The 19,566-nt window shown below is 52.8% G+C and overlaps 9 protein-coding genes across 9 annotated transcripts; 5 read left to right on the plus strand and 4 right to left on the minus strand.

The window, feature by feature from the left end:
* Positions 1–202: 202 nt before the first annotated feature.
* Positions 203–1,573, minus strand: BO86DRAFT_395230 (fungal specific transcription factor domain-containing protein; the record flags this gene model as incomplete). Its single annotated transcript, XM_025673288.1, has 3 exons — positions 203–1,249; positions 1,332–1,493; positions 1,535–1,573. 3 exons carry the CDS (start codon positions 1,571–1,573, stop codon positions 203–205), a joined length of 1,248 nt encoding a protein of 415 aa, XP_025532501.1.
* A 2,696-nt stretch (positions 1,574–4,269) lies between these two features.
* Positions 4,270–5,649, plus strand: BO86DRAFT_385440 (class I SAM-dependent methyltransferase). The gene is made up of 5 exons (XM_025671104.1): positions 4,270–4,345; positions 4,419–4,526; positions 4,584–4,837; positions 4,979–5,102; positions 5,235–5,649. Exons 1-5 carry the CDS (start codon positions 4,287–4,289, stop codon positions 5,572–5,574), a joined length of 885 nt encoding a protein of 294 aa, XP_025532502.1. The 5' UTR covers positions 4,270–4,286; the 3' UTR covers positions 5,575–5,649.
* Positions 5,650–5,881: 232 nt separating this feature from the next.
* On the minus strand, positions 5,882–7,242 carry BO86DRAFT_406282 (uncharacterized protein). The gene is made up of 2 exons (XM_025674161.1): positions 6,624–7,242; positions 5,882–6,532 (listed from the first exon to the last, which is right to left on the minus strand). Exons 1-2 carry the CDS (start codon positions 7,186–7,188, stop codon positions 6,042–6,044), a joined length of 1,056 nt encoding a protein of 351 aa, XP_025532503.1. The 5' UTR covers positions 7,189–7,242; the 3' UTR covers positions 5,882–6,041.
* Positions 7,243–8,037: 795 nt separating this feature from the next.
* Positions 8,038–8,754, plus strand: BO86DRAFT_395233 (uncharacterized protein; the record flags this gene model as incomplete). The annotated part of the gene is made up of 2 exons (XM_025673289.1): positions 8,038–8,214; positions 8,338–8,754. The coding sequence occupies 2 exons, from the start codon at positions 8,038–8,040 to the stop codon at positions 8,752–8,754; spliced, it is 594 nt and encodes a 197-aa protein (XP_025532504.1).
* Positions 8,755–9,695: 941 nt separating this feature from the next.
* BO86DRAFT_406284 (aldo/keto reductase) lies at positions 9,696–11,073 on the plus strand (the record flags this gene model as incomplete). Its single annotated transcript, XM_025674162.1, has 7 exons — positions 9,696–9,854; positions 9,926–10,004; positions 10,094–10,237; positions 10,314–10,427; positions 10,486–10,586; positions 10,641–10,680; positions 10,778–11,073. 7 exons carry the CDS (start codon positions 9,696–9,698, stop codon positions 11,071–11,073), a joined length of 933 nt encoding a protein of 310 aa, XP_025532505.1.
* Positions 11,074–11,867: 794 nt separating this feature from the next.
* BO86DRAFT_445097 (DUF3425 domain-containing protein) lies at positions 11,868–12,959 on the minus strand (the record flags this gene model as incomplete). Its single annotated transcript, XM_025676420.1, has 2 exons — positions 11,868–12,511; positions 12,761–12,959. The coding sequence occupies 2 exons, from the start codon at positions 12,957–12,959 to the stop codon at positions 11,868–11,870; spliced, it is 843 nt and encodes a 280-aa protein (XP_025532506.1).
* Positions 12,960–14,292: 1,333 nt separating this feature from the next.
* BO86DRAFT_415356 (NAD(P)-binding protein) lies at positions 14,293–15,153 on the plus strand (the record flags this gene model as incomplete). The annotated part of the gene is made up of 4 exons (XM_025674900.1): positions 14,293–14,459; positions 14,519–14,578; positions 14,635–14,820; positions 14,958–15,153. 4 exons carry the CDS (start codon positions 14,293–14,295, stop codon positions 15,151–15,153), a joined length of 609 nt encoding a protein of 202 aa, XP_025532507.1.
* Positions 15,154–16,318: 1,165 nt separating this feature from the next.
* On the minus strand, positions 16,319–17,929 carry BO86DRAFT_432008 (uncharacterized protein; the record flags this gene model as incomplete). The annotated part of the gene is made up of 1 exon (XM_025675779.1): positions 16,319–17,929. One exon carries the CDS (start codon positions 17,927–17,929, stop codon positions 16,319–16,321), a length of 1,611 nt encoding a protein of 536 aa, XP_025532508.1.
* A 450-nt stretch (positions 17,930–18,379) lies between these two features.
* BO86DRAFT_432009 (NAD(P)-binding protein) lies at positions 18,380–19,471 on the plus strand (the record flags this gene model as incomplete). Its single annotated transcript, XM_025675780.1, has 2 exons — positions 18,380–18,405; positions 18,469–19,471. The coding sequence occupies exons 1-2, from the start codon at positions 18,386–18,388 to the stop codon at positions 19,469–19,471; spliced, it is 1,023 nt and encodes a 340-aa protein (XP_025532509.1). The 5' UTR covers positions 18,380–18,385.
* Between the last annotated feature and the right edge of the window lie 95 nt (positions 19,472–19,566).

Consider the following 19,566-nt stretch of genomic DNA (forward strand, 5'->3'; position numbering starts at 1 on the left):
TCTAACTAGAAGGGAGGGCCAGGCACGAAGATGCTGTGTTATCGAGGTGCCACCTAGTGTGGGATCTGGAAGGGGGCCAGTGAGGTCCATCTCAGTTGAGGGTGATACACTGCCAAGTCATTAAGTTCATACGATCAGACTGCCGTTGTTGGGGATTTCTCTTGGGCAAAGGGAGTGGGGAGCATGTGAGATGGGACGTTGATCAGAAGATGTTCACGTACTCAAGCCAGGGGAACTCGTTGATCAAGGAACGGTCGAGCGGATCCTCTCTGTCCAATGAAAAGAAACCCCCCTTGGCGATCCGCAGGATATCGGAGCTGACGATCTTTCCCGTCCGGGGTCCGAGATGATTCATATTATCCAGGCAGTGCATCGCCTGCTCGACCACCGCAAAGGTTTCTTTCGCATACGCAATCGCGGTGGCGGGGTCAAGCACCTGATACAGCAGCGTGATGCAGGCAGCCACCAGATAGCTGGCGAGGGACCTGTCGGAGCGGGTGTCGGGCTGCCGCGTGCCCAGGCTCTCCTGGGCGAAGCGGATGATGTTGCGGGCGGACCTGGTCGAGATGTCGATCGACTCCTGCAACCGAATGACCCCCGGCGCATGCTGCTGGGTCTCGCAGTTCGAGCCGAAGAAGGTGGTGAACACGACCACCGACCGGTGGATGAGCATGCGCATCGTGTGGTAGAGCAGCCCCAGATGCAGGCATTGGATCTCCTGCCACCCTTCGCCGACGGAGGAGTCCTCGTCCAGGATGTTCAGGTAGTCGGGTAACTGCGCCGCCATGGCGAGGAGGCGCGCGTCGAGCTCTTGCATGTTGCTCTCCACCAAGTACTGTTCCGCCGCGGACAGCGTGCCCAGCGGGTAGATGCGGGTCAAGATCCCATCGGCTAATTTACCGATATCCGCGAGCACGCGCACGAAGGCATTCCGGTCGATGGCAAGTTGTGACGAGAGGTCCCCCACCCCCACCGTCGCTGGGAACTCCGCCCGCGGGAGCGGCTGGTCCTGCGGATAGGGCGCGTCGATCTGTTCATCCCGTAAGCAAAAGGGGCCGCCCACCAGTAGCGCCGTCACGCGTTCGAAGGCAAATGTCAGCCAGACGGTCATCTTGAGGTGGTGCAGGCTGGAGCCGTACCCGTTGACCACGGGGGCTCGATTGATCCCGAGCGCCAGGGCGGCGCGGACGGCGTAGCCAAGGTGGAGGTAGGCTTCATTGGGCCGCATCACCTGTTGGGCGTAGAGAGCCTTTTGTTCGTTTTGGGTAGGAGATAATTATGTTATTGAAATGAGCTCCTGCAATGTCAAGCTAATTCTAACAAGAACGTACCTTCAGCAATAGGATGTGGACCATCTGCAAGGTCGGCTCAGTTATGACGGACAGGGGGATATCGACACTCTGAGCGAAATATTCCGCCCAGCTGTTGGTCAAAGCCAAGGCATCCGATCCCGATGGCGGCGCAACCAGCGGGTTGAATTGATTGGCCTCGGACTCCGGGTGTCAACGGTTGTACTTGTTGCAGGAAGGCATACTGGGACGAAGGACCTGCCTTTCCTTGGTATTCCCTGCATTGAAGAGGATGGAAGGAGCAAGAGGGAGAGCCCTTGTGATGAACAGACATACCGTAGAATTGGAAGACCCCAATCCCGGTCTGAATTCCTACCCGCCAGTAGCCAGACCGGGTTGCGACTTCCTGTGACAGCGACTCAGGAACTGGGGTTGTGAAGGAAGTTCCGATAGCAGGGAACTAGGGTCCAGCAAAGTAGGTTTTAAGGCATATTCAATCTATATATACATGTAATCCATACAACACGGTCCGCGGATTGGAATTAGCTGGCTTGTCTTTCGGCTTGTGATGTAGGCCCTTACCCCACCCTTTAAATCCGGACCGCTTGGGGATGAGTCTCAACTCAGGGCCGTAGTGATCTTGTAGCGAGGTTCTTGCCGAGACGATGGGAGAACAAAGTGCAGTCAGAGCGCTTGACCTTCCCGAGATCCGAGACCCGGGCATTTGGGGACTACCTTTAGTTCTTGCTCCCATCTCGGAACCACAACACAGCTTGACAATTGTCGTCCACGGGGTTCTAGCTCATTGCCCCCGAGCCACCCATACTCCCTCCCTCCAGGTACACCAGGTGAGCCTCACTTTGGTCCCTAGTGCGGTGAAGAAATTGTATAGGTGGTAGGATAATTACCAAGCCCGAAGGGAGAACGGAATAAAGTATGTACTCTCGCAAAGCCGATCCACCGAGAACTCATATACCGAACCTTCAGTACTGAATCTTCACTTGTCATGAGAGGAAATCTGAGTTGAGAAAGACAAATCTTGAATTTGTATATAATCTCGTGAAGTACATATGTAGGTAATCTGAAGTTTGAAGTCTGAAATATCTGAAATACTGGTATGCAAATCCCTTGTGCCGGGTACTGTATGTAGTAAGTTGCTGTACAGTACGTCAATGTAGTTCGGCCGGGTTGTGATCTGCTATACTTTCACACGCGGACAGCCCTAAGACTGGATACTCCCGTCCAGTTACTGGCGGTGACCCTTCCGCAGGTATAAGGGTGACTTTTAACTTAAGCTCGCCCGCAACTACAGTCCCCAACTTGCTTGAGCCCATTAGATCTCCGTGCGCGTTTGGCTGTAGAAACCCAGTAGTATTCCACTTCAAATATACAAATTAATGATTTTGAAACTACTCTATATAGTTTCGATCCTTGTCCGCTGCCCTAAACCTAACTTATATTCTCTATCAAACAGTACTGATCTATACAATATGGTTGTAACTTGAAGGGCTCTAAAGATGGACATATATGACTACAGGCTATAGAAAATAAGGCTTTCTATACTTGAGTTTTACGCTGGGAGGTTAAATAGTTAAGTAGATCACCACCAGCAAATCCCTTCTGTTGTATATATTTTTTTTATTTTAGCTTGTCTGTCTCTCGTTTGACCGGCCGGGTAGTTGTAATCGCCGCTCTATCTTTGCCCTTTCACCCTGCCTGAACCGCACCTATTTACCCCCCACTGCTGACCTCGCCTATCCCTGTCGCCGCGCCTTCACCTGACGTGTTTTGTTGGATCACTCCAGGACCAGTAACAGGTCGCCTATCTAACCACTCACGTACTGGTTTGCACTCACGCTCACCGGAAATGAGAACAAAGGCACGCAAGTCAGTACGTCGAACAACATGATCTCAGCTCCAGGTCCAAGCCACGCCGATACTCTTAACACCAAAGAACCTGTCCTACTTGAGGATAGAAGAGGCTGACAAGCCTCGGATGCCGCGGAGCTAGCTGCTAGATCTCACGGACCACGTTGTGAGATGAACACCCAGAGACAGCGAAGCCGAAGACACTTTACTCCAATGATGACCGTCTCAGTATCAGGGACGCTCAACATCGCCGAGATGAAGGGGATCGACGGTTTGCTAACACCTGACCTGATGGCCCTGCCAAGTCATTCGAGATTGACAGATGGGGGCTGTATGTTGTTATTCTTAGTGGTTATTGATTCCGAGGAGGGGTTTGTTGGAAAGGGGAAGGAGGCGCTAAACGCTGACTGCATCGCTAGTGTTACCGCCATCTCCATAATCCGGCTTGTGTGCCTGCCAAGGGCCGATCTGAGCTCGGAGGAAATTACCTGGAGCTTCGAACCGTGCCTGATCTGATCGTGTGTTGAGCTGAACGTTGGCACGGTTGCCCGTAAGGACACTGACTACATACCTTGCTTCCCCTCGCTCTCAAGATAAGCTCGGAGGGTGTTGCGCACAATCACAAGCGTGCCTGTCCTCCCTGCGACCCTTGTTCACGTATCTCCCAATCCAGATGGGAATGCCGAGCGCTTTGCCCAGTCTCCAGGCGAGCAAGTGGCCCGGCGGTCGGCCGGAATCCACCGGCAAGGGACGGTGGCGGTTGTTTACGGAGGAGGATGAACACTACGGGGACGGGGTGCCCATGCAAGCAGGGTTTGATGTCCAACAAGACTGTGTGGTGCAGCCTAAGACCGCGTCCCACAATGGTGACGTGGCACCATCGTGCTAAGGGGTTTGGGCGCGGTGTCAGGATAAGCACTAGCTAGACAACTAGTCGGGCGTCGATCGGCATTCGTTTGTTACGGAGTGTTTACCCGAGGTTTGGAACTACTGTGTATGTATCGAGTCTACTCCGTATATAGTTAGTGTATTGAATGTGGTTCTTTCTTTATGAAAGTCCTTCATCTCATGGTCTTTCTTTTCCCAGACTGCCACAATCCAACAGAGCATCAACTAACCAATATAACTATGACGACCCCTTCCCCAACCACCTATTTCTTGCGACGCAATCGATCCGAAGCGGTTCGGTCGGCCTGCACCCCAATTCATCATATTTTTCTTTTCTCCAGATTCTTTTGCTAATTACCACAAGCTTTTCAGCCTCGACGCGCAACACCTCCTGTGGCAGCTGCACACAAAATATCTCCTGCACCCGGAGATTCCCCGCAAAGATGGAATGGCGATTGCCGACATTGGAGCCGGAACGGGGTAAGGAAACCTTCCATCTTCCCCAACGCTCAACCTCAAAAACTGAGCAAAATCCAGAATCTGGGCCCTTGAACTTGCCCCGAACATTCCCACAGACGCCCGCATCGTCGCTTACGACATCGCCGACACGCACTTCCCGGCGAAGGAGTATTGGCCCGCAAATGTGCGCTTCGAGCTGCTCGACTCGCTCAGCCCGACAATCCCTCCAGCCCTAATCGGCCAGTTCGACGTGGTGCATCTGCGCATGTGGGCCTTCATTATCCGGGACAACGATCCGAGTACGCTGATTCGGCATGCTGCGAGATTGCTAAGTATGTTCACATTACTTTGGATGAGAAAAAAAAAAAAAAAAAAAAAAAAAAAAAAAACTAAACTCAAAACTCAAAATTCAAAATTCAAAACTCATACCTGAATAAACATTCACATAAGAACTAACACGAAAGGGCAAACAGGACCAGGTGGCTATCTCCAATGGGAAGACGCTCGATTCGGCAGTATCGTGCAGCGTGGTCTTCCGGCTCAGCAATTCCGGGAATTGATGAATCGGCAGACGGTGGTGACCGGGCATGATTTCCGGTGAGATTCTCCTTCCATTTGATTTCTTTTAATTGCTTTTCAGCATTTACTTCGGTTGTGTCTCGCATTTGATTAAAGAAAACCTATCCTCAAGAGATTTCATTCATCAAGACTGATATGGGATTCTCACAGATGGCTCGACAACCTCGCCCACCACATCCAAACCACTGCCTTAGACGACAAAGACGAGAGATTGGAGGTGGTCGAGTGCCGGCAGCAGACTCCCTGGGCGACCCCACAGCTCATTCCCCTCGCCACGGATACCTTCATGTTGGCGTTGGAGAATAGTAGTGCTGTGTTGGATAAGCTGCGGGCAGTGGCGCCTTCGGTGCCGAGTCAGAAGGAGTGGTTGGCCGGTCTGGCGGCGTTGCATGAGGATGTCATGCGAAAACAACCCAGAGACGGAGAAGAAGAGAGAGGGGAGTTCCACTGGCTTCCGGTTAGTTTGTTGGGGCGGAAGATGCGGCAATGATTTCTTGTGAGATCATTACATTATTTGTGGAGTGGCATCAAGAGAGTAGTATGAGTTTTGTATGGGAGGGATAAGGCCATTCGAGTTTGAAAAAATTACCAGGAGGATGTCGGTGGCGTCGTATTGTTGCGTGGTGTGAGAAATACGTCGCGGAAGGGCTGAGTACTGTTACCACTTAAGACAAAGAAGGTTCCTGAGACAGGTGTCTAAGAGTTATATCTCGTGATCATCGTGTGGTCTTAGAGCTATTATACCTATTCAACCTACCTACGTAACTAAAGCTAGAGGCAATTTTGACGCAGTATGTAAGAGTATAAAGAAGATATCATTCTAAATTCCAAGAAAGGCTTGAAAGACAACGTACAGTTACAGATAAAATGAAGGATATGCAAGAACTCGATGCCTGAGAGGTGTGGGTTGACAAGCTAGTGTGCTTTGCCGATCTTCACTGCACACATCGAGATACCTCACAAATCACCCCCCGCAATAGCATCTCCTCCACCCTCGTAATCAGTCATCTTCTGAAGAGCCAACCGAGCCAGCTCTTGAGCATGTACGCCAACCCTGGCCTCATTTGCAGCGAAAGCAAATTGATCCTTCCACTGCCGCCACCGCTCCATACTCCACATCTCCGACCGTTCGACTATCTTCTCCCTCTTCAGACACTGCTGATAGACATAACGCCCCACTTCAGCACGAAGCAGCCACTGCGCACCTGCGATAATCCAACCAGCAAGCCATCGGAACCCTTGATCCTCGCCAAGCCCTTGACCCTCGGGATCATTGAGATCAGGGTACCAGGGATGCGAAGGCAGGATGCCCTCTAACGAAGAGAGCCACCCACAATCGATTAGATCCAATGCCGTCATGCGCGCGATGGCAGACTGGAAGTTCCGCAGCCGGAGATCTATCTCCGTAGGGGGCAGTCGCTTAGCCGCATAAAGGCGGTATAAGTAAGCTGAAAGACAGAGGTTAGTCAAGGGTCTTCTCACTCCAAACTTTAGCCGGCAAGAAAAATAGGAACATAATCCGGGGGAGAAGAGGAATACCCTGTTCTTCGTAATGAGCCACCATCTGCAAGAGTAACCAATGGCCCCCCATCGGCCATACTTCCAGAGTCGTATACATGTTCTCCTCAACAACTTTGTTGTCTGAGGGTGACGCCACAGTAACAATCTTATGTCTTGGTAGATCACGTAGCGCCTTCAGAAAGGCGATCAGCCGGTCTTGGCCGACATGGCCGGGCGGGAAGGCCGAGCCGAGTCGGAAAACCCAGTGCATGAACATTTCGATATGTCCTCCGGGGTTCGGGCAGTAGATTCCCAGTTCTCTCTCATCTTTGCCGTGAGGTAATGGTAATCGGCGACGGATCTCGTCGGGCAAGGTATCGGGAACAAAATGATACGCCCGGTGCAGTTTGTATAACCGCTCCGAGTCGTGTGTGATGAAGGTATCTATTTCTGTTGCAGCCTGTTGAGGGGTAATTTCACCTTCAACAAGTGCGACCAGTTTGTTCTTATAAAAGAGGTCTTCTTCATCATCGTGGGGCTCGAATATGTGGAAGTCAAGGACAGTATCGAATCCGGGGTTCTCGGTGCTTTCTGGAGAAGACATTGTGCGGGTGAGGTTGTCGCTTTGGGTTTATTGGGAAGTATGAAAGAGGGAAAAATCGGACTTGGAGCCGAAACGAAGAGCAGCTGGATGTGGGGTGATGAGGGTTATTTTCTGGTTGTGGCGTGGCTTAGACATGGTAAGCACTAAATTAGTGAATACGGCTTGGTTGCCGTTAGGGCTATCCTTCGCGGTCGGATTTGCCCGCGGCCGAGCCCACGGAACAGGCCCCGGCGTGCACAGGCCTATAAGAAGCGCGACTCTATCCAACATTATCTTGGAGATGAGTCAGATCAAATGACACTGCGGTTGTCTACATTTGTTAAGGAAAGTTATTCGAGCTTTGCGTGGGATAACGCCCCCAAGCTTGGGGCCTTTGGCCCCAGTTTGCCCCTGTCAGTCTCTGATCACTCTGCCCCAATACAAGCATCAGAAATCACATCAGTGGTTTATACAGACGAACTCGCCAATAGAAACACAGGAGCATTGTACAATCAGAGTCTAGCCTGTCTGATATAGACGTTGAAATAATTCCGGAACGCATAACAAGCAGTATGTGTTTCTATTGGCGAACTGAGCTGCTTGTGTCAGTAGTGCTGATGTAGGTATCAGAGACATCATGTCTCACTTGCTAGTTGCATCCCAGCAGGCAAGCATTGAGGAGTTCAGTATACCTTCAATCCAATGTTGGTCAGTAGCTCCCTGCCACGGGGACGACGACCTATATAGCCAGAAACATTCTTCCTCTGAACGATCTTCTTCCCTGCACCATCAGACAGACCAGCAAAACTTCATCATTCAATTCCTTACTACACACATCTATTCATATACATATTCATTCCTTTGCCCATCATGCAAATCAAAATCATACTCGCGCTTTCACTTCTTGCCGCCCCGGTCTTGTCGGCTCACGCCACAGAGTCCGGTGAAAATGGCTTTGCGGGAATCAAGAGGAACAACAAATGGCGAATCGATGCTAGAGAATACGAGGAAAGCACTGATGTTCTCAACGTCTTGGAAGCACGTGCCGTGAGTTTTGATGAAATTGTCTAATTCCCTGGTTCCTCTCCTTACCTGTTCAACTTCACACACCCCTCCCAAATGCCTCGCCCCGCCCCACAGAAAATAATGCCTGACGTGAGATTTTGGAAGGGGACAATCACCTGTACTCCCAAGACCAACAAGAGTACGGTCAAAAGCTTCAAGATAGCCACCTCCACCGCCGAGGCCCAAGCCAAATCCGGGGGCTTCGGTACGACCACCAAGAGCGGCTACCCGCACCAGTACCAGAACTTCAACGCCCTAACCTGGGGCATCCAGGAGTGTGACGACCAGCCGAAGAACAGTGACAGCAAGCTGCTGGAGTACCCGGTCTACTGGACCGGAGCCTCGCGGAAGGCGTGGTCCAAGGACGAGAAGAAGAAAGCCATGGGGACCAACTGGGAGACCCCGATGCGAGTCGTGTACATGGAAGGGAGCAACGAGGAATTGATCTACTGCGGTGTGATGATACATGAGACGGTGGAATCGAGCCTGTCCGGTACGGATGGGTTTATCGTGTGTGCTTGAGCCCCCCCCCACCCCCCGGGCTCCTCACCCCTGAGACTGGGATTTGCCTTTTTTTTTTTTTTTCTCTCCGTCCACTATTATAGAATCTAGGTGATTCTGGTTGGAGAGTACGGCTTGGAAGTGTTTCTAGAGAATGAAATTGATATCTGGTGATTGGTGGTATGAGGTCCTTATGCTGTGTTTGGAGGTCGATGACCTATACTTGAGCTAAGCTCTAATTCCCTGAGGCCAAGAAGGAGGAGAAATATATGTACAACCCTGGAACTTTCTAGCCTTTACCGAGAAATGCAAAACACATTGTATGTCGCAGCAACATAAAAGAAGCACGTACTTGGCGGAGAGTCGATATATACAGTAAAGATTAGGGTGAAACAAGTAAAACAAATAAGAATACTGTGAGCTGTTCACGTGGTATCAATAAAATATTGCTGGAATACGAATAGCAATTAAAGAATGCACAAAGATGCCGTGAAGAAGGGCCCTACCACCTTGTTGGTGCCTTGTACACTCACAAATTGACCATAAAATTGACCATAGGGTGGGTTGGAATGTAATGTCTGACTTAGAATCGGAGATTAGCATGGATTTCGGGTTTAACTACGATCGTCGCCACCATGTCTCAGTCTCAGACCCGCAGCCAACGCCCCGCAGGACCCGACCTGCACTTCATGTTCATTGGCCGTGTCATACACCTGCATGATGTCTAACTCAAAAGAGAAATAACCTTTTTCTTCAGGGTTCAGGGCGCTTCCATGGATGCATACGAGGTAGAGGAACTAGCCTTGCTATGACTTGGATAGAATATTAGGGCGCTCGGCCAGGGTTGCTTAAATACCGGCAGATGGCGCTCCCCATGAGTGTCGGCTCTCATGTTCAAATACACAGTCTCGAAGCTGCGAAACTTGCCAGGTCTTAAACCAAAATACTCTCCTGTTCCCAAAATGACCAAGACTCTCGCTTTCGGCGACCAGCAGGTCCCAGTTCCCGGATTCGGCGCGATGGGACTCAATCACGGCATGGGAACAGATCTCGATGCCACCCAGTCTGAGGCCGTTCTTCTGAAAGCTATCGAGCTCGGATGCACCTTCTGGGATACTGCGGTAAGTTCAGGTTTAAAAAAAAAAAAAAAACGCCCAGGACCTGTCTTTCCTAATGGTCTTGCACGAGACAGGTTGCCTACAAGGCCGGCGAGAACGAGAAGCTGCTGGGGGACTTCATCAAGAAGCACAATGTTCGCGATAAGCTCTTTGGTGGGTCAAATCAAGCCCTCTCTCTCCCTCACTCTCTCTTTTCTTTTTTTTCTCGAAGCACCCTAAGCTCACATCATAGTCTGGTGTAGTTGCCTCGAAATGTGGCTTCGAAGTCTTCGGACTCGAGTGTAAAGTCACCAACTCGGCTGCCCACATCAAGGAATACATTGAGGGCACCATTGAGAGGCTTGGTTTTACACTAGATCTCTACTATCTTCACCGGATCGATCCCCGTATGTCCCAGAAAACCAGTCGACCGTGGAGCCGTGCTGTTGAAATCTATGCTGACCGAGCCTTTGCTGTGGAAAGACACCCCTCTCGAGGAGTCCATCGGCGCCCTCGATGAACTCCGCCGGAGTGGCAAGACCAAGTACATCGGCCTGTCGGAATGCTCTGCTGCAACCTTGCGCAAGGCCCACGCCAGTTCGTCTACCCGCAGTCAGCTTGATCCCTTGATGCCCAGCACTAATATCCTCACCAGTCGCCAAGATCGACGCGGTCCAAGCCGAGTACTCTGCGTTTGAGACATTGCACGAGACGAGTGGCCTGATCGACACGGCCAAGGAGCTGGGGATCGCCTTTGTCGCCTTCAGCCCGCTGGGGCACGGCTGGCTCGTGGACGACTTCGACTAAAAGTCTCCTGATGACTTTGCCGCGGATGATTTCCGACGCACCGGTACGTTCACCCACACTGTCTACCAGTCCACGGACTTCTCCCCCCTTCTTTCCCTGGCGCGCAAGGGAAGCTGACCTCACCGAACAAAAAACCTTAGTCCCCAAGTTCCAAGGCGAAAACTTCTACAAAAACAAAGCGATTGTCGACGAGATCAAGAAACTGGCAAGTCGGAAGGGCTGCTCGGTCGCGCAGATCGCGCTGGCGTGGGTGGCTGCGCAGGGGCTCATCACCATTCCGGGAACAACCAAGCCCTCGCGGTTGGAGGAGAATTGGGCGTCACGCAACGTGGAACTGACGCAGGAGGAGCTCAGCGAGATGAGACGGCTTGTGGATAACTCCAAGCCAAGTGGAGAGCGTTTCAACGAACTGTTTGGATCGTTGTGCGGTCATTAAGGCTCAAGCACATCTGGCTGACGGCGGGATATTTTGGATGAGGCTGGCCTGACTGAGATTGTGTCCTGGAACCGAGCCAGGAAGTTTGCGCAATGTTTGAGATCAGATATCATGGAGATCTATGCTTACATTGACGAGCTCTTAGGCTGCTGGCTCACCGGCCACCTCGGCGGCCTTAGCTAGTTCTCGCAGATAGCCTGACGTAGTCAGAATGCAAGCATCTTCCACCTCCCTCAGAGGCGTCATCAAGCTCTCAGCTACTGTGGTGTATACATGTATTGATCTCCTTGAGCCGACTTGCATGCCGCAGCACATCTGCACAAGCGGAACTCAACAATTGAGTAAGCTTAGTGGTAAGCATGGTTCTACACGGTGAAAGTGAAGTTTAGAAAGAGAACCAGGAGACCTTAGGCCGAAGGATCGTTCACTCTATGGCAGCGACTTTGACGATAGCTTTGCGCGAATAGCCTGCACTGTGCTACACGGTGTTTTGGACCTGTTATAACAATGGGGCGCCAGATGAAGGTGAGAACTTTGTGGACGGGACGATAACGGAAGAACATCCCGAGTCCCATAGACCACCTCCCACCATTATGCCCTGGGGCTCATTTAAGATACTCCAGCCTTATTTCACCGGCAACTGAGTCGAAAAGCAGAATGTACGAGATCATTAGAACGTATGCCGAGCTGTTCCTGTTACGCTACTCAGAGGCTGCTGGATGTCTGTGTACAGCAATCCGTCTTGAAGTCATCCAGTTCGCCGGGCTAGAGCAGTGTAAAGGCAGATAGGATCTCTAACCTTGTGTGACAGGGAATAGCGCTTCCTCATTGCGACGTGCTCGCCACGCGTTGGTCGAGTGAAAGATCTCCCAGCAGCCCCGGAGCACCCACTCCCAGGAGCGAGAGAACGGCTCGGTGACCTCCCACCCGCTGGGATCCCACGGGTCGCTCCAGATGATGATCCCCGAATATTGCCCGTGCACGCTGCCAAGCCCCTTCATATCCAGACAAAGCCTGCTTTCGTCGTATGCCTCTCCGGCCAGAATCAGATTGTCGCGCATCGCGGGGTGGGGAAGCAGGTCGAGCCACGGATGATGGACGACAGTGCGCTGCACGAGAGTAGGTTGGAGACTGGCGGGAAGCGCATGCTCCATCTCGTGTGGCCATGGTCCCGGTAAGTTGAAGAAGGAGATGGCATCATCGTCCATGTGCTCTGAGGTCAGACCAAGAATCTGCATAGTCTGCAGCTGGCCTCTGGTGAAATTGAACTGGATCAGGTGGAGCAACATATCGGAGCGCGGGTCTCCCGATGGGTGCTGCTCGCGCGCCACCGCTTCGATGCGCTCCAGCACGCTCTCTGGTCGGCTGATGTCGAGGTCGAGACTGTGGATGCTCTCGACCTCTCTCAGAGCAGCTAGCGCTGTACTCCTCTTATCTTCTGGCTGCGTACGTACAGTTTGTCCAGGGTAAGAGGTCAATGCTGGCGTCACTGGGGCGCAATCCTGCACCGCAGCAGAGGAAGGGCTGGCACTGCCGTCGTTCCGACGAGCCGACGCACATTGAGAGCCTTCCGCTTTCTTGAGGCCTGCACAAGTTGTCCTTTGATTAGCTACAAGCCTTCTGCAGTGCCTTATTCTCATCAAAAGTGGGGGTCATATGGGGCGTTGTGCACACACGAGGGACTTACGTCGAGCTCTCTGATTCAGCCGGTTTTGCAACCTCCTGCGCAATGTGAGGTCTGCAACACCCGACCAATCTTCCTCTGGCCACTCTTGGATTCGTGCGGTGATTCTCTGTACGCGGATTCGCTTATTGGCTGACGATGTCCCAGACGAGTCATCCTCTCGCGAGATACGCAGCTCATTGCTATTATCCAGGTGGGACATCCCACTACCAGTTGAGATTGCAGATTGTCGTTCCGGGATCCGGGTGTATATGCAGTCGGATGACAAGGAACACTCTAATTATGGTGTTAATGGGGTAGAACAGGAGGGAGGAAGCATATGGAAGTGGGCGGGAACATGGGCCACGGTGGTGCAAGCGCAGAGCTTAAGGCTTTACAATAGTCTTCGCCTGCGATCCCATTCCATGTGAAGTGGGACCTTACCATTCCTGAATCGTCTTAAGGCGATCCACTCTGTCATACACCTGCAGGAACTCTAACCACTTTTGGCGATAGTCTCAGGCTTCTCAGCAGTGACCGGGTTATCAGAAGTTCGGGGCGAAGACTACACAGAAGGCAAAGACCGTTCCCCGCCTATCTGCCTTGGTTCGTATAGGAGCACCACCGGAGATAACGGGCGTATCGGTCCTGCGTAGATGTTGTTTGCAAAGATGAATCTGTGGTACTTACGGTACCGTGGACTTCAAAAAGCTTATACCGGAAGTGGTTAGTCAGTACGGCTAAAGCTCGGCTAAGTGGTTTAATCTAGTTTAACGTGTGGTCGAGAGAGGTGGGAATGGGATAACATACGGAATCTGAGGAATGCTATCCAAGTGATATACATTTCCTCAGCAAGAAAGGATATTTCATGATATATCATTGGTATGAAACTTCCGAAAGCTGCTGCCGTCAGCCTGTTTATTTTGTGATTATAATTAAAGCCCCCACTCTTAACCAGTGACCCAACCGCACCTTGTGGAGCAGCCAAATTTGAATATACCTACTTTATACTCAGCCTACTCCACAGGAATCAGTAAACCGTAGTATATCCTGTCAGCCAATCATACCCAATGGGTAGGTAGTATGACGATTACCTTGCATCTGCTATAACCTGATGTGACAGAGAATAATGCTTCTTGCATAAAATTGTTCGCCAGGATTGCAAGCAATCACAATATGAGGTGGCAGCGCTGAAGCTCAAGTACCATTAGCAAGTCACGACAGGCAGATCTAGCTAGACAGAAAGATGACCCTTAGCATGCATTGGGCATACTCCCGGTTATGTGGTTGACCTTGTTTTCTGCGGTCAATATCGGAGGCCCGCAACTAAACGAGGAAACTGCCGACTCGCTGACCGGCTATCTCGGATACGATGACATGGGATCGACTACACACCGAGAATTGATCGCTCGGATGTCGCCAGGCAGATATAAATTTCAAACCATGCACAGCTGAGGAGGCACCGGCAAACATATTTTCTGCTTCCATCCATATTCTGTTTCATTCTGGACAAGATAACTCAGTCACGTTACCATGATAACAGAACCAAGCGCGCAATGGCACCTCAACTTTGGTTGATTACTGGAGCGTCATCCGGCTTTGGAGCGCTCCTCGCTGAAGCCGCGCTGAAAGCTGGTCATCGAGTTATTGCCACGGCCCGCAACCCGACCAAGGCTGCCAAGGATTATCCCCAGATCGCATCCTCACATGGCTCCCCTTGGACGTCACTAGCAAGCAGACAACTTCGCAGGTTGCACAAGCGATCGAAGACCATGGCGGCAGAATTGACGTAGTGATCAACAATGCTGGGTACGGTCTCGTGGGTAGCATCGAGGATATTAGGTACGAGGGCACAAACCGCAAGTCGGTGGCATGTTCCTGGGGCTAAACCATTGCAGCGAAGATGAACTCGACGTGCAGTTCCAGACGAATGTGTACGGCGTGGTCAGGGTTATCAAAGCCGTGCTTCCCCTCATGCGGGCGCAACGTCAGGGCACCATCGTCAACATGAGTAGCATTGCGGGTTTTGCCGCCGGGCCATCCTCTGCGGCATATGCCATGACCAAGTTCGCTGTCGAAGGTACGTAAGTGGCCAGCTCGGTCTTGCTGCCAAAAGTCGGGATGTCCTGCTGACCTCCTTTCAAAATTCAGCCCTGTCTAAGCCCTGTCTACCGAGCTCGACCCATTCAATATCCGTATCCTACTTCATCGGATCACATAGGACCCCCGCTGCTGGGCTAAATGAGGGCTACAAGGACACCCCTCTGGTAGCTGCCATGGGCAGATGGGAGACTTTTGCGGGCAAGCAGAGCGGAGATCCATCAAAGGCGATGCAGCGAATCCTTGATGTGATTCAACTACAGGGCCAGGGGCAGGGTAAGGAGCATCTCCTTCGCCTGCCGCTGTGGACTGATTGACTGATTACTTCCCGCGCATGGTGGAGAAGTTGGAGAGTGTAAAGCAAAACTTGGAAGAGATGAAGGAAATCGCTTTGAGTACTGATGTCGATCATGAATGAAGAGACGGATTGTTTTCTGATCGGCCACGGAGTGTGTATTGTACACAGCAGAGTGAAAATCATTTGGCGTGAATTGGAAGTATCCTGGATTTAGGATTATTGAGTGGGTTGCGAACCCGAAGAAAAGATAATATTGTCTCTAAGTGTGCCGAGATGCAACAAAAGTGCTAAGGTTTCAGCTTCCACAAACTCTAAAGTGCATATGCGTCTTTGCTGTACGCGCCCGACACTCTTCGGGGGTGCTACGCCAAGTCGATTCATGCTACCAGCATGAACAGGAGCAACTTTGCGTTCTAACTGTAGCTATCTATACCTTTGGTTCTCAGAACAACCTTTCTTATCCTATAGCAGTTTCAAATTTCTATACAATCTAAATGTCAACTATATCTGTTGCTAGAATCCTTTTCATTTGTAGTCAATCATGGCATGAGCTTTAGCTTTTAAGATAACACGAAATCTTGTGATACCCCGCCTTTTCTATCAGCTAGAGTGATCTTTGCCAATAATCTAATCAGTAGGTCATTCTTCAATATGCTTCGTGTTTTGTGTCTATAGACAGGCCCCTCTTGGATTGCTGATGGCGACTGTGTTCGTTTTGTCTCCACGCCGCCTGCCTACTCTTGGTACCTTGTCTCAACTTTGTTTCGATTAGACATAGGCCAGCCACTGAAAGTTCCTGCTGTCTCCAAGACCGAACGAGCGGTAATAACGAGAGCAAGCCAATTCTGCCACGGAGCTCAGCTCTGGCCAAGGTCTACGGCTACCTGGTTTCAACATTTCGTACAGAACAGGCCCTCGCTCTCGAACAAGCGCCTACATAGCTAACACCTGTAGGAAGTTTCACTACATTGATCGATCTGGAACCGCTCTGAATTGCCTTTGATTGCCTTGAATTCTATATGTCTGCCGCAGCCGCTTCGGTACGTGCATTGCGAAGCTCGATGAGCCCAGGAACTGCTATGAGGCGGGCTCAGTATCTCTGCAAAGTAAATAAAATGTGATATCACAAAGTCTGTGACTAGAACCACTGGGACTCTCTACTATTATTCCTTCTGTGTGGGGTCTCAGCAACAATACTGCCGGAATTGCTCATCCGCAGCAAGAATTGGCCACAGGTGCTCCATGAGAGTCAGATTGACATCCAACGAGGGCGGGGAACGCTGCCGGGACCCCTCATGCTGAGTTGGTGGGTGCAGCTGTTCCTCCGTCGACAGGATGACTGCCAGACCATCCACGCGAGAGATTTCGGTCAACGGGGGGGAGACCAGCACGGGCGCGAGCGAATTGCCGCCCTCATCAGCCTCGAAATTCATCCCACAGTACATGCTGTGCTTACTCCATTGGCTGACGGTGAAGTTGCCCCCATCGAAGGTGAATCGGACCTTGATTCGGCTCTTGTCGGGCTGCACGGCAATCCATTTGAGCTCCTCCTCCATCCGGCGTGGGTCGAACGACCGCACCACGGCATGGAGGGCGGCCGCGACCTGCCACAGCGGGCCGTCCAGGAGCAATTCATGCGACGGGTCGGAGAGGATGAGCGGCGCCACCGCATTGGGGAAGTAGTGCTCTGGCAGGCGGTTGAGACGCGTGGGGCCTCGGAGGTCGATGGAGCCCCAGAAGCCGCGAGACAGGCAGGCAGGGATCTTGGAGGCCGGAACCCCACCGCGGTCGTGCATCAGCTGCACTCGCGCCCGATAGACCCGCTGGTAGAGATATGCGGACAGGGCCTCAAAGGTCGAGACCCAGCCGGTGGTGCCCCTAGGATCCGTCGCCCGCTCCTTCAGCGCCTGCAGTTGAGGGCCCGTGAAGCGCAACACCCGGCCAGTGACGCGTCCCGTCGGCATCGGACCGATGGGACCGGCCTTGAACGCTTCGGCCTTCGGACCTGGATCCCCGGCCCCGTTAGCACCGTTGCTCTCGTCCAAGTAGAATATGGACGGTCGGAACGCGCTCGCGGCCTGCCGCTCCGCACCGGACAGGAGCGCGGGATCCCGCAGGAACGAACGGATCTCGGGCGGAGAGGAGAGGAGGACCGGTCCTTGCGCACTCACCAGCTTGCGGTAGATCTCGGCGAGGTGTCGGACCAGTTGGAAAAACCCGGAGGCATCGCAGACGATGTGGTGCAGGCGGACTCCGAGCGCGACGCCGCCGCAAGCAAACCGCGTACGCTGCACGGCGAAGATAGGATCACGGCAGACGCCCTCAAGGGTAGGGTCAAAGGGGGGTGTCAGAGCATTCCCACAGTCCGGCAAGCTCGGCATCAGAATCCGGCCATGGCCTCGACCCGGGGAGGCGAGATCCTCGAGCCGCAGGGCACAGTCCGCCACAAACAGCTCGGCACCAGTGCCGAGGCGAGAGATGCCGGCTGCTCTGCTATCGGGGTGGAAGTGCAGACGACCGGTCAGGTGCGGATAGTAGTCCAGGAGCCGAGAAAGCGCTTGCTCCAGCTTGGGGATTGGAAGAAGCTCGTCGAGGGGAGACGACGGCAAGGCCGAATTCGCATGTGGGTTTTCATAGACGAATACCACTTCGATGGGAACGGAAGGGAAGACAAGGTGGTCCATGGGGCCTAATGGCCAGTCTGACTCGAGGCTGGCCGCTGACGTGTGGTCGGCGCAGTGGAGAGGCCGTCGTTCAATGATCTGAACATCCTCGCGGCGGTGATTCTCAGCCATCCCTGCAGATTATGCTACAAGCAAATGCGAGTGGAAATTGAGAGATTCTAGCCCCCGGCCGTGGACGAAGTGGTTAAGGAGGGAATCGAGGGAGAGAGAACAAATTCAACCGTGCTCTTCAATCAGAGTGTGTATTTACTAGGTGGGTACTATTTACCTCAGGGCTGTAGGTAGGTACCTGCTACGGTCGTACTTTTGGTCGTACTTTTATAGGCGAATTGCAGGCGAAGGCTCGGACGTCCCTTTTTGGGATAGAGTTAGCCTCGGACGAAACAAAGAAATTCATTGGTGGGGCTCGGATGGGACGTGTTTTTGCCCCAACTTCGGACCAAGACTCATTTGCTTCTTCGGACGACAGTCAATTGGCACCATGAGGGAGGCTATCAATTGACTTTTAAACAAGGTACTACTGGTAGCTATCTTCAAGGAAGACCTTAAAGTTGCCATTTTCTTAAAATGACCCCGAAAGTGTTCATGTAAGTCCCTGACAACCCTAGAAGCCTGGATACGAATCGAAATTGACGTGCTTGATACCACAGCACCGGCGTTACAGGCTTTGTAGGGGGCGACATACTCTACTGTATTGCCCACGCACATCCCGACTGGGAGTTGAGCTGTCTGGTGCGGTCGCCGGAAAAGGGCGCGCAAGTCCAGCAAGCCTACCCGCAGGTGAGGCTGGTCCGTGGCACGACCGATGATGCGGACCTGCTCGAGACGGAAGCCTCGGACGCGGACATTGTCTTTCACTCGGCGGGGAGCGATGAGCACGTTCCTTCGGCGCAGGCCATCGTACGAGGCCTCAGCCGCCGGCGTCGATCGGCGGCCGACGGTGGGCCCGGCTATTACATCCACACGTCCGGAGCGTTTACCCTGGCCACCGAGACCCTCGCGACGGGCAGGTACGGCGAGCTGTTCGACAAGCAGTACGACGACTGGGAGCACGTCGACGAACTGACCTCGCTGCCCGACGAGGCGCCGCACCGCCGCGTCGACAAGGTCGTCCTGGCGGCGGATCCGGCCCGCGTGCGGACGGCGATCGTCGCGCCGGCGGTGATCTACGGGCAAGGGCGCGGCCCGGTCAAGACGAAGTCGGCCCCGCTCTTCGAGGCCTTCCTCCGCCACCGCCGGGTCGTCACAGTTGGCAAGGGAGACAACATCTGGCACAACATCCACGTGCAAGACCTCAGCCAGCTGTACCTCCGCCTGGGCGAGGCGGCCGCCAGTGGCGGCGGCAACGCGACCTGGAACCATCAAGGGTACTACCTGGTTGAAAACGGCTTCTACATCAACCGGGAGATGCTCGCGCTCGCGGCTCGCATCCTCTACGCCAAGGGACTCGTCGCCTCGCCCACCGTCGAGGCCGTGACCCCCGAGGAGAGCGAGAATATCCTGCCTTGGTTGAAGGTCATGGTCGGGGTGGACTCGCGTGGAATCGCCTTGCGCGGCAGGAAGCTCCTGGGCTGGCAGCCCACCATGCCGAGCTTCGAAGACGAGCTGGAGAAGTCGCTTGTCATCGATGCAAGGGACTTGGGCTTGCTATAAACCCTCAGAACTAGTCTAGATGTGTGTGTGTGTATGTGTGTGTGAAGCCATCTTCATCTACGACGCGGCGAAAAACACAGTTCGTGGAAAGTGTG

Source organism: Aspergillus japonicus (assembly GCF_003184785.1).
Source record: "Aspergillus japonicus CBS 114.51 unplaced genomic scaffold BO86scaffold_3, whole genome shotgun sequence".
Taxonomy (NCBI): domain Eukaryota; kingdom Fungi; phylum Ascomycota; class Eurotiomycetes; order Eurotiales; family Aspergillaceae; genus Aspergillus; species Aspergillus japonicus.

Bases quoted from the DNA above. Each gene is read 5' to 3' on its own strand.
- BO86DRAFT_406282 (XM_025674161.1), bottom strand. From the start codon at position 7,188: ATGTCTTCTCCAGAAAGCACCGAGAACCCCGGATTCGATACTGTCCTT. The intron at 6,533-6,623 runs GTATTCCTCTTC...TCTGTCTTTCAG, and splicing joins GGCTCATTACGAAGAACAGG to CTTACTTATACCGCCTTTAT.
- BO86DRAFT_385440 (XM_025671104.1), top strand. From the start codon at position 4,287: ATGACGACCCCTTCCCCAACCACCTATTTCTTGCGACGCAATCGATCC. The intron at 4,527-4,583 runs GTAAGGAAACCT...AGCAAAATCCAG, and splicing joins GACATTGGAGCCGGAACGGG to AATCTGGGCCCTTGAACTTG. The intron at 5,103-5,234 runs GTGAGATTCTCC...GGATTCTCACAG, and splicing joins GTGACCGGGCATGATTTCCG to ATGGCTCGACAACCTCGCCC.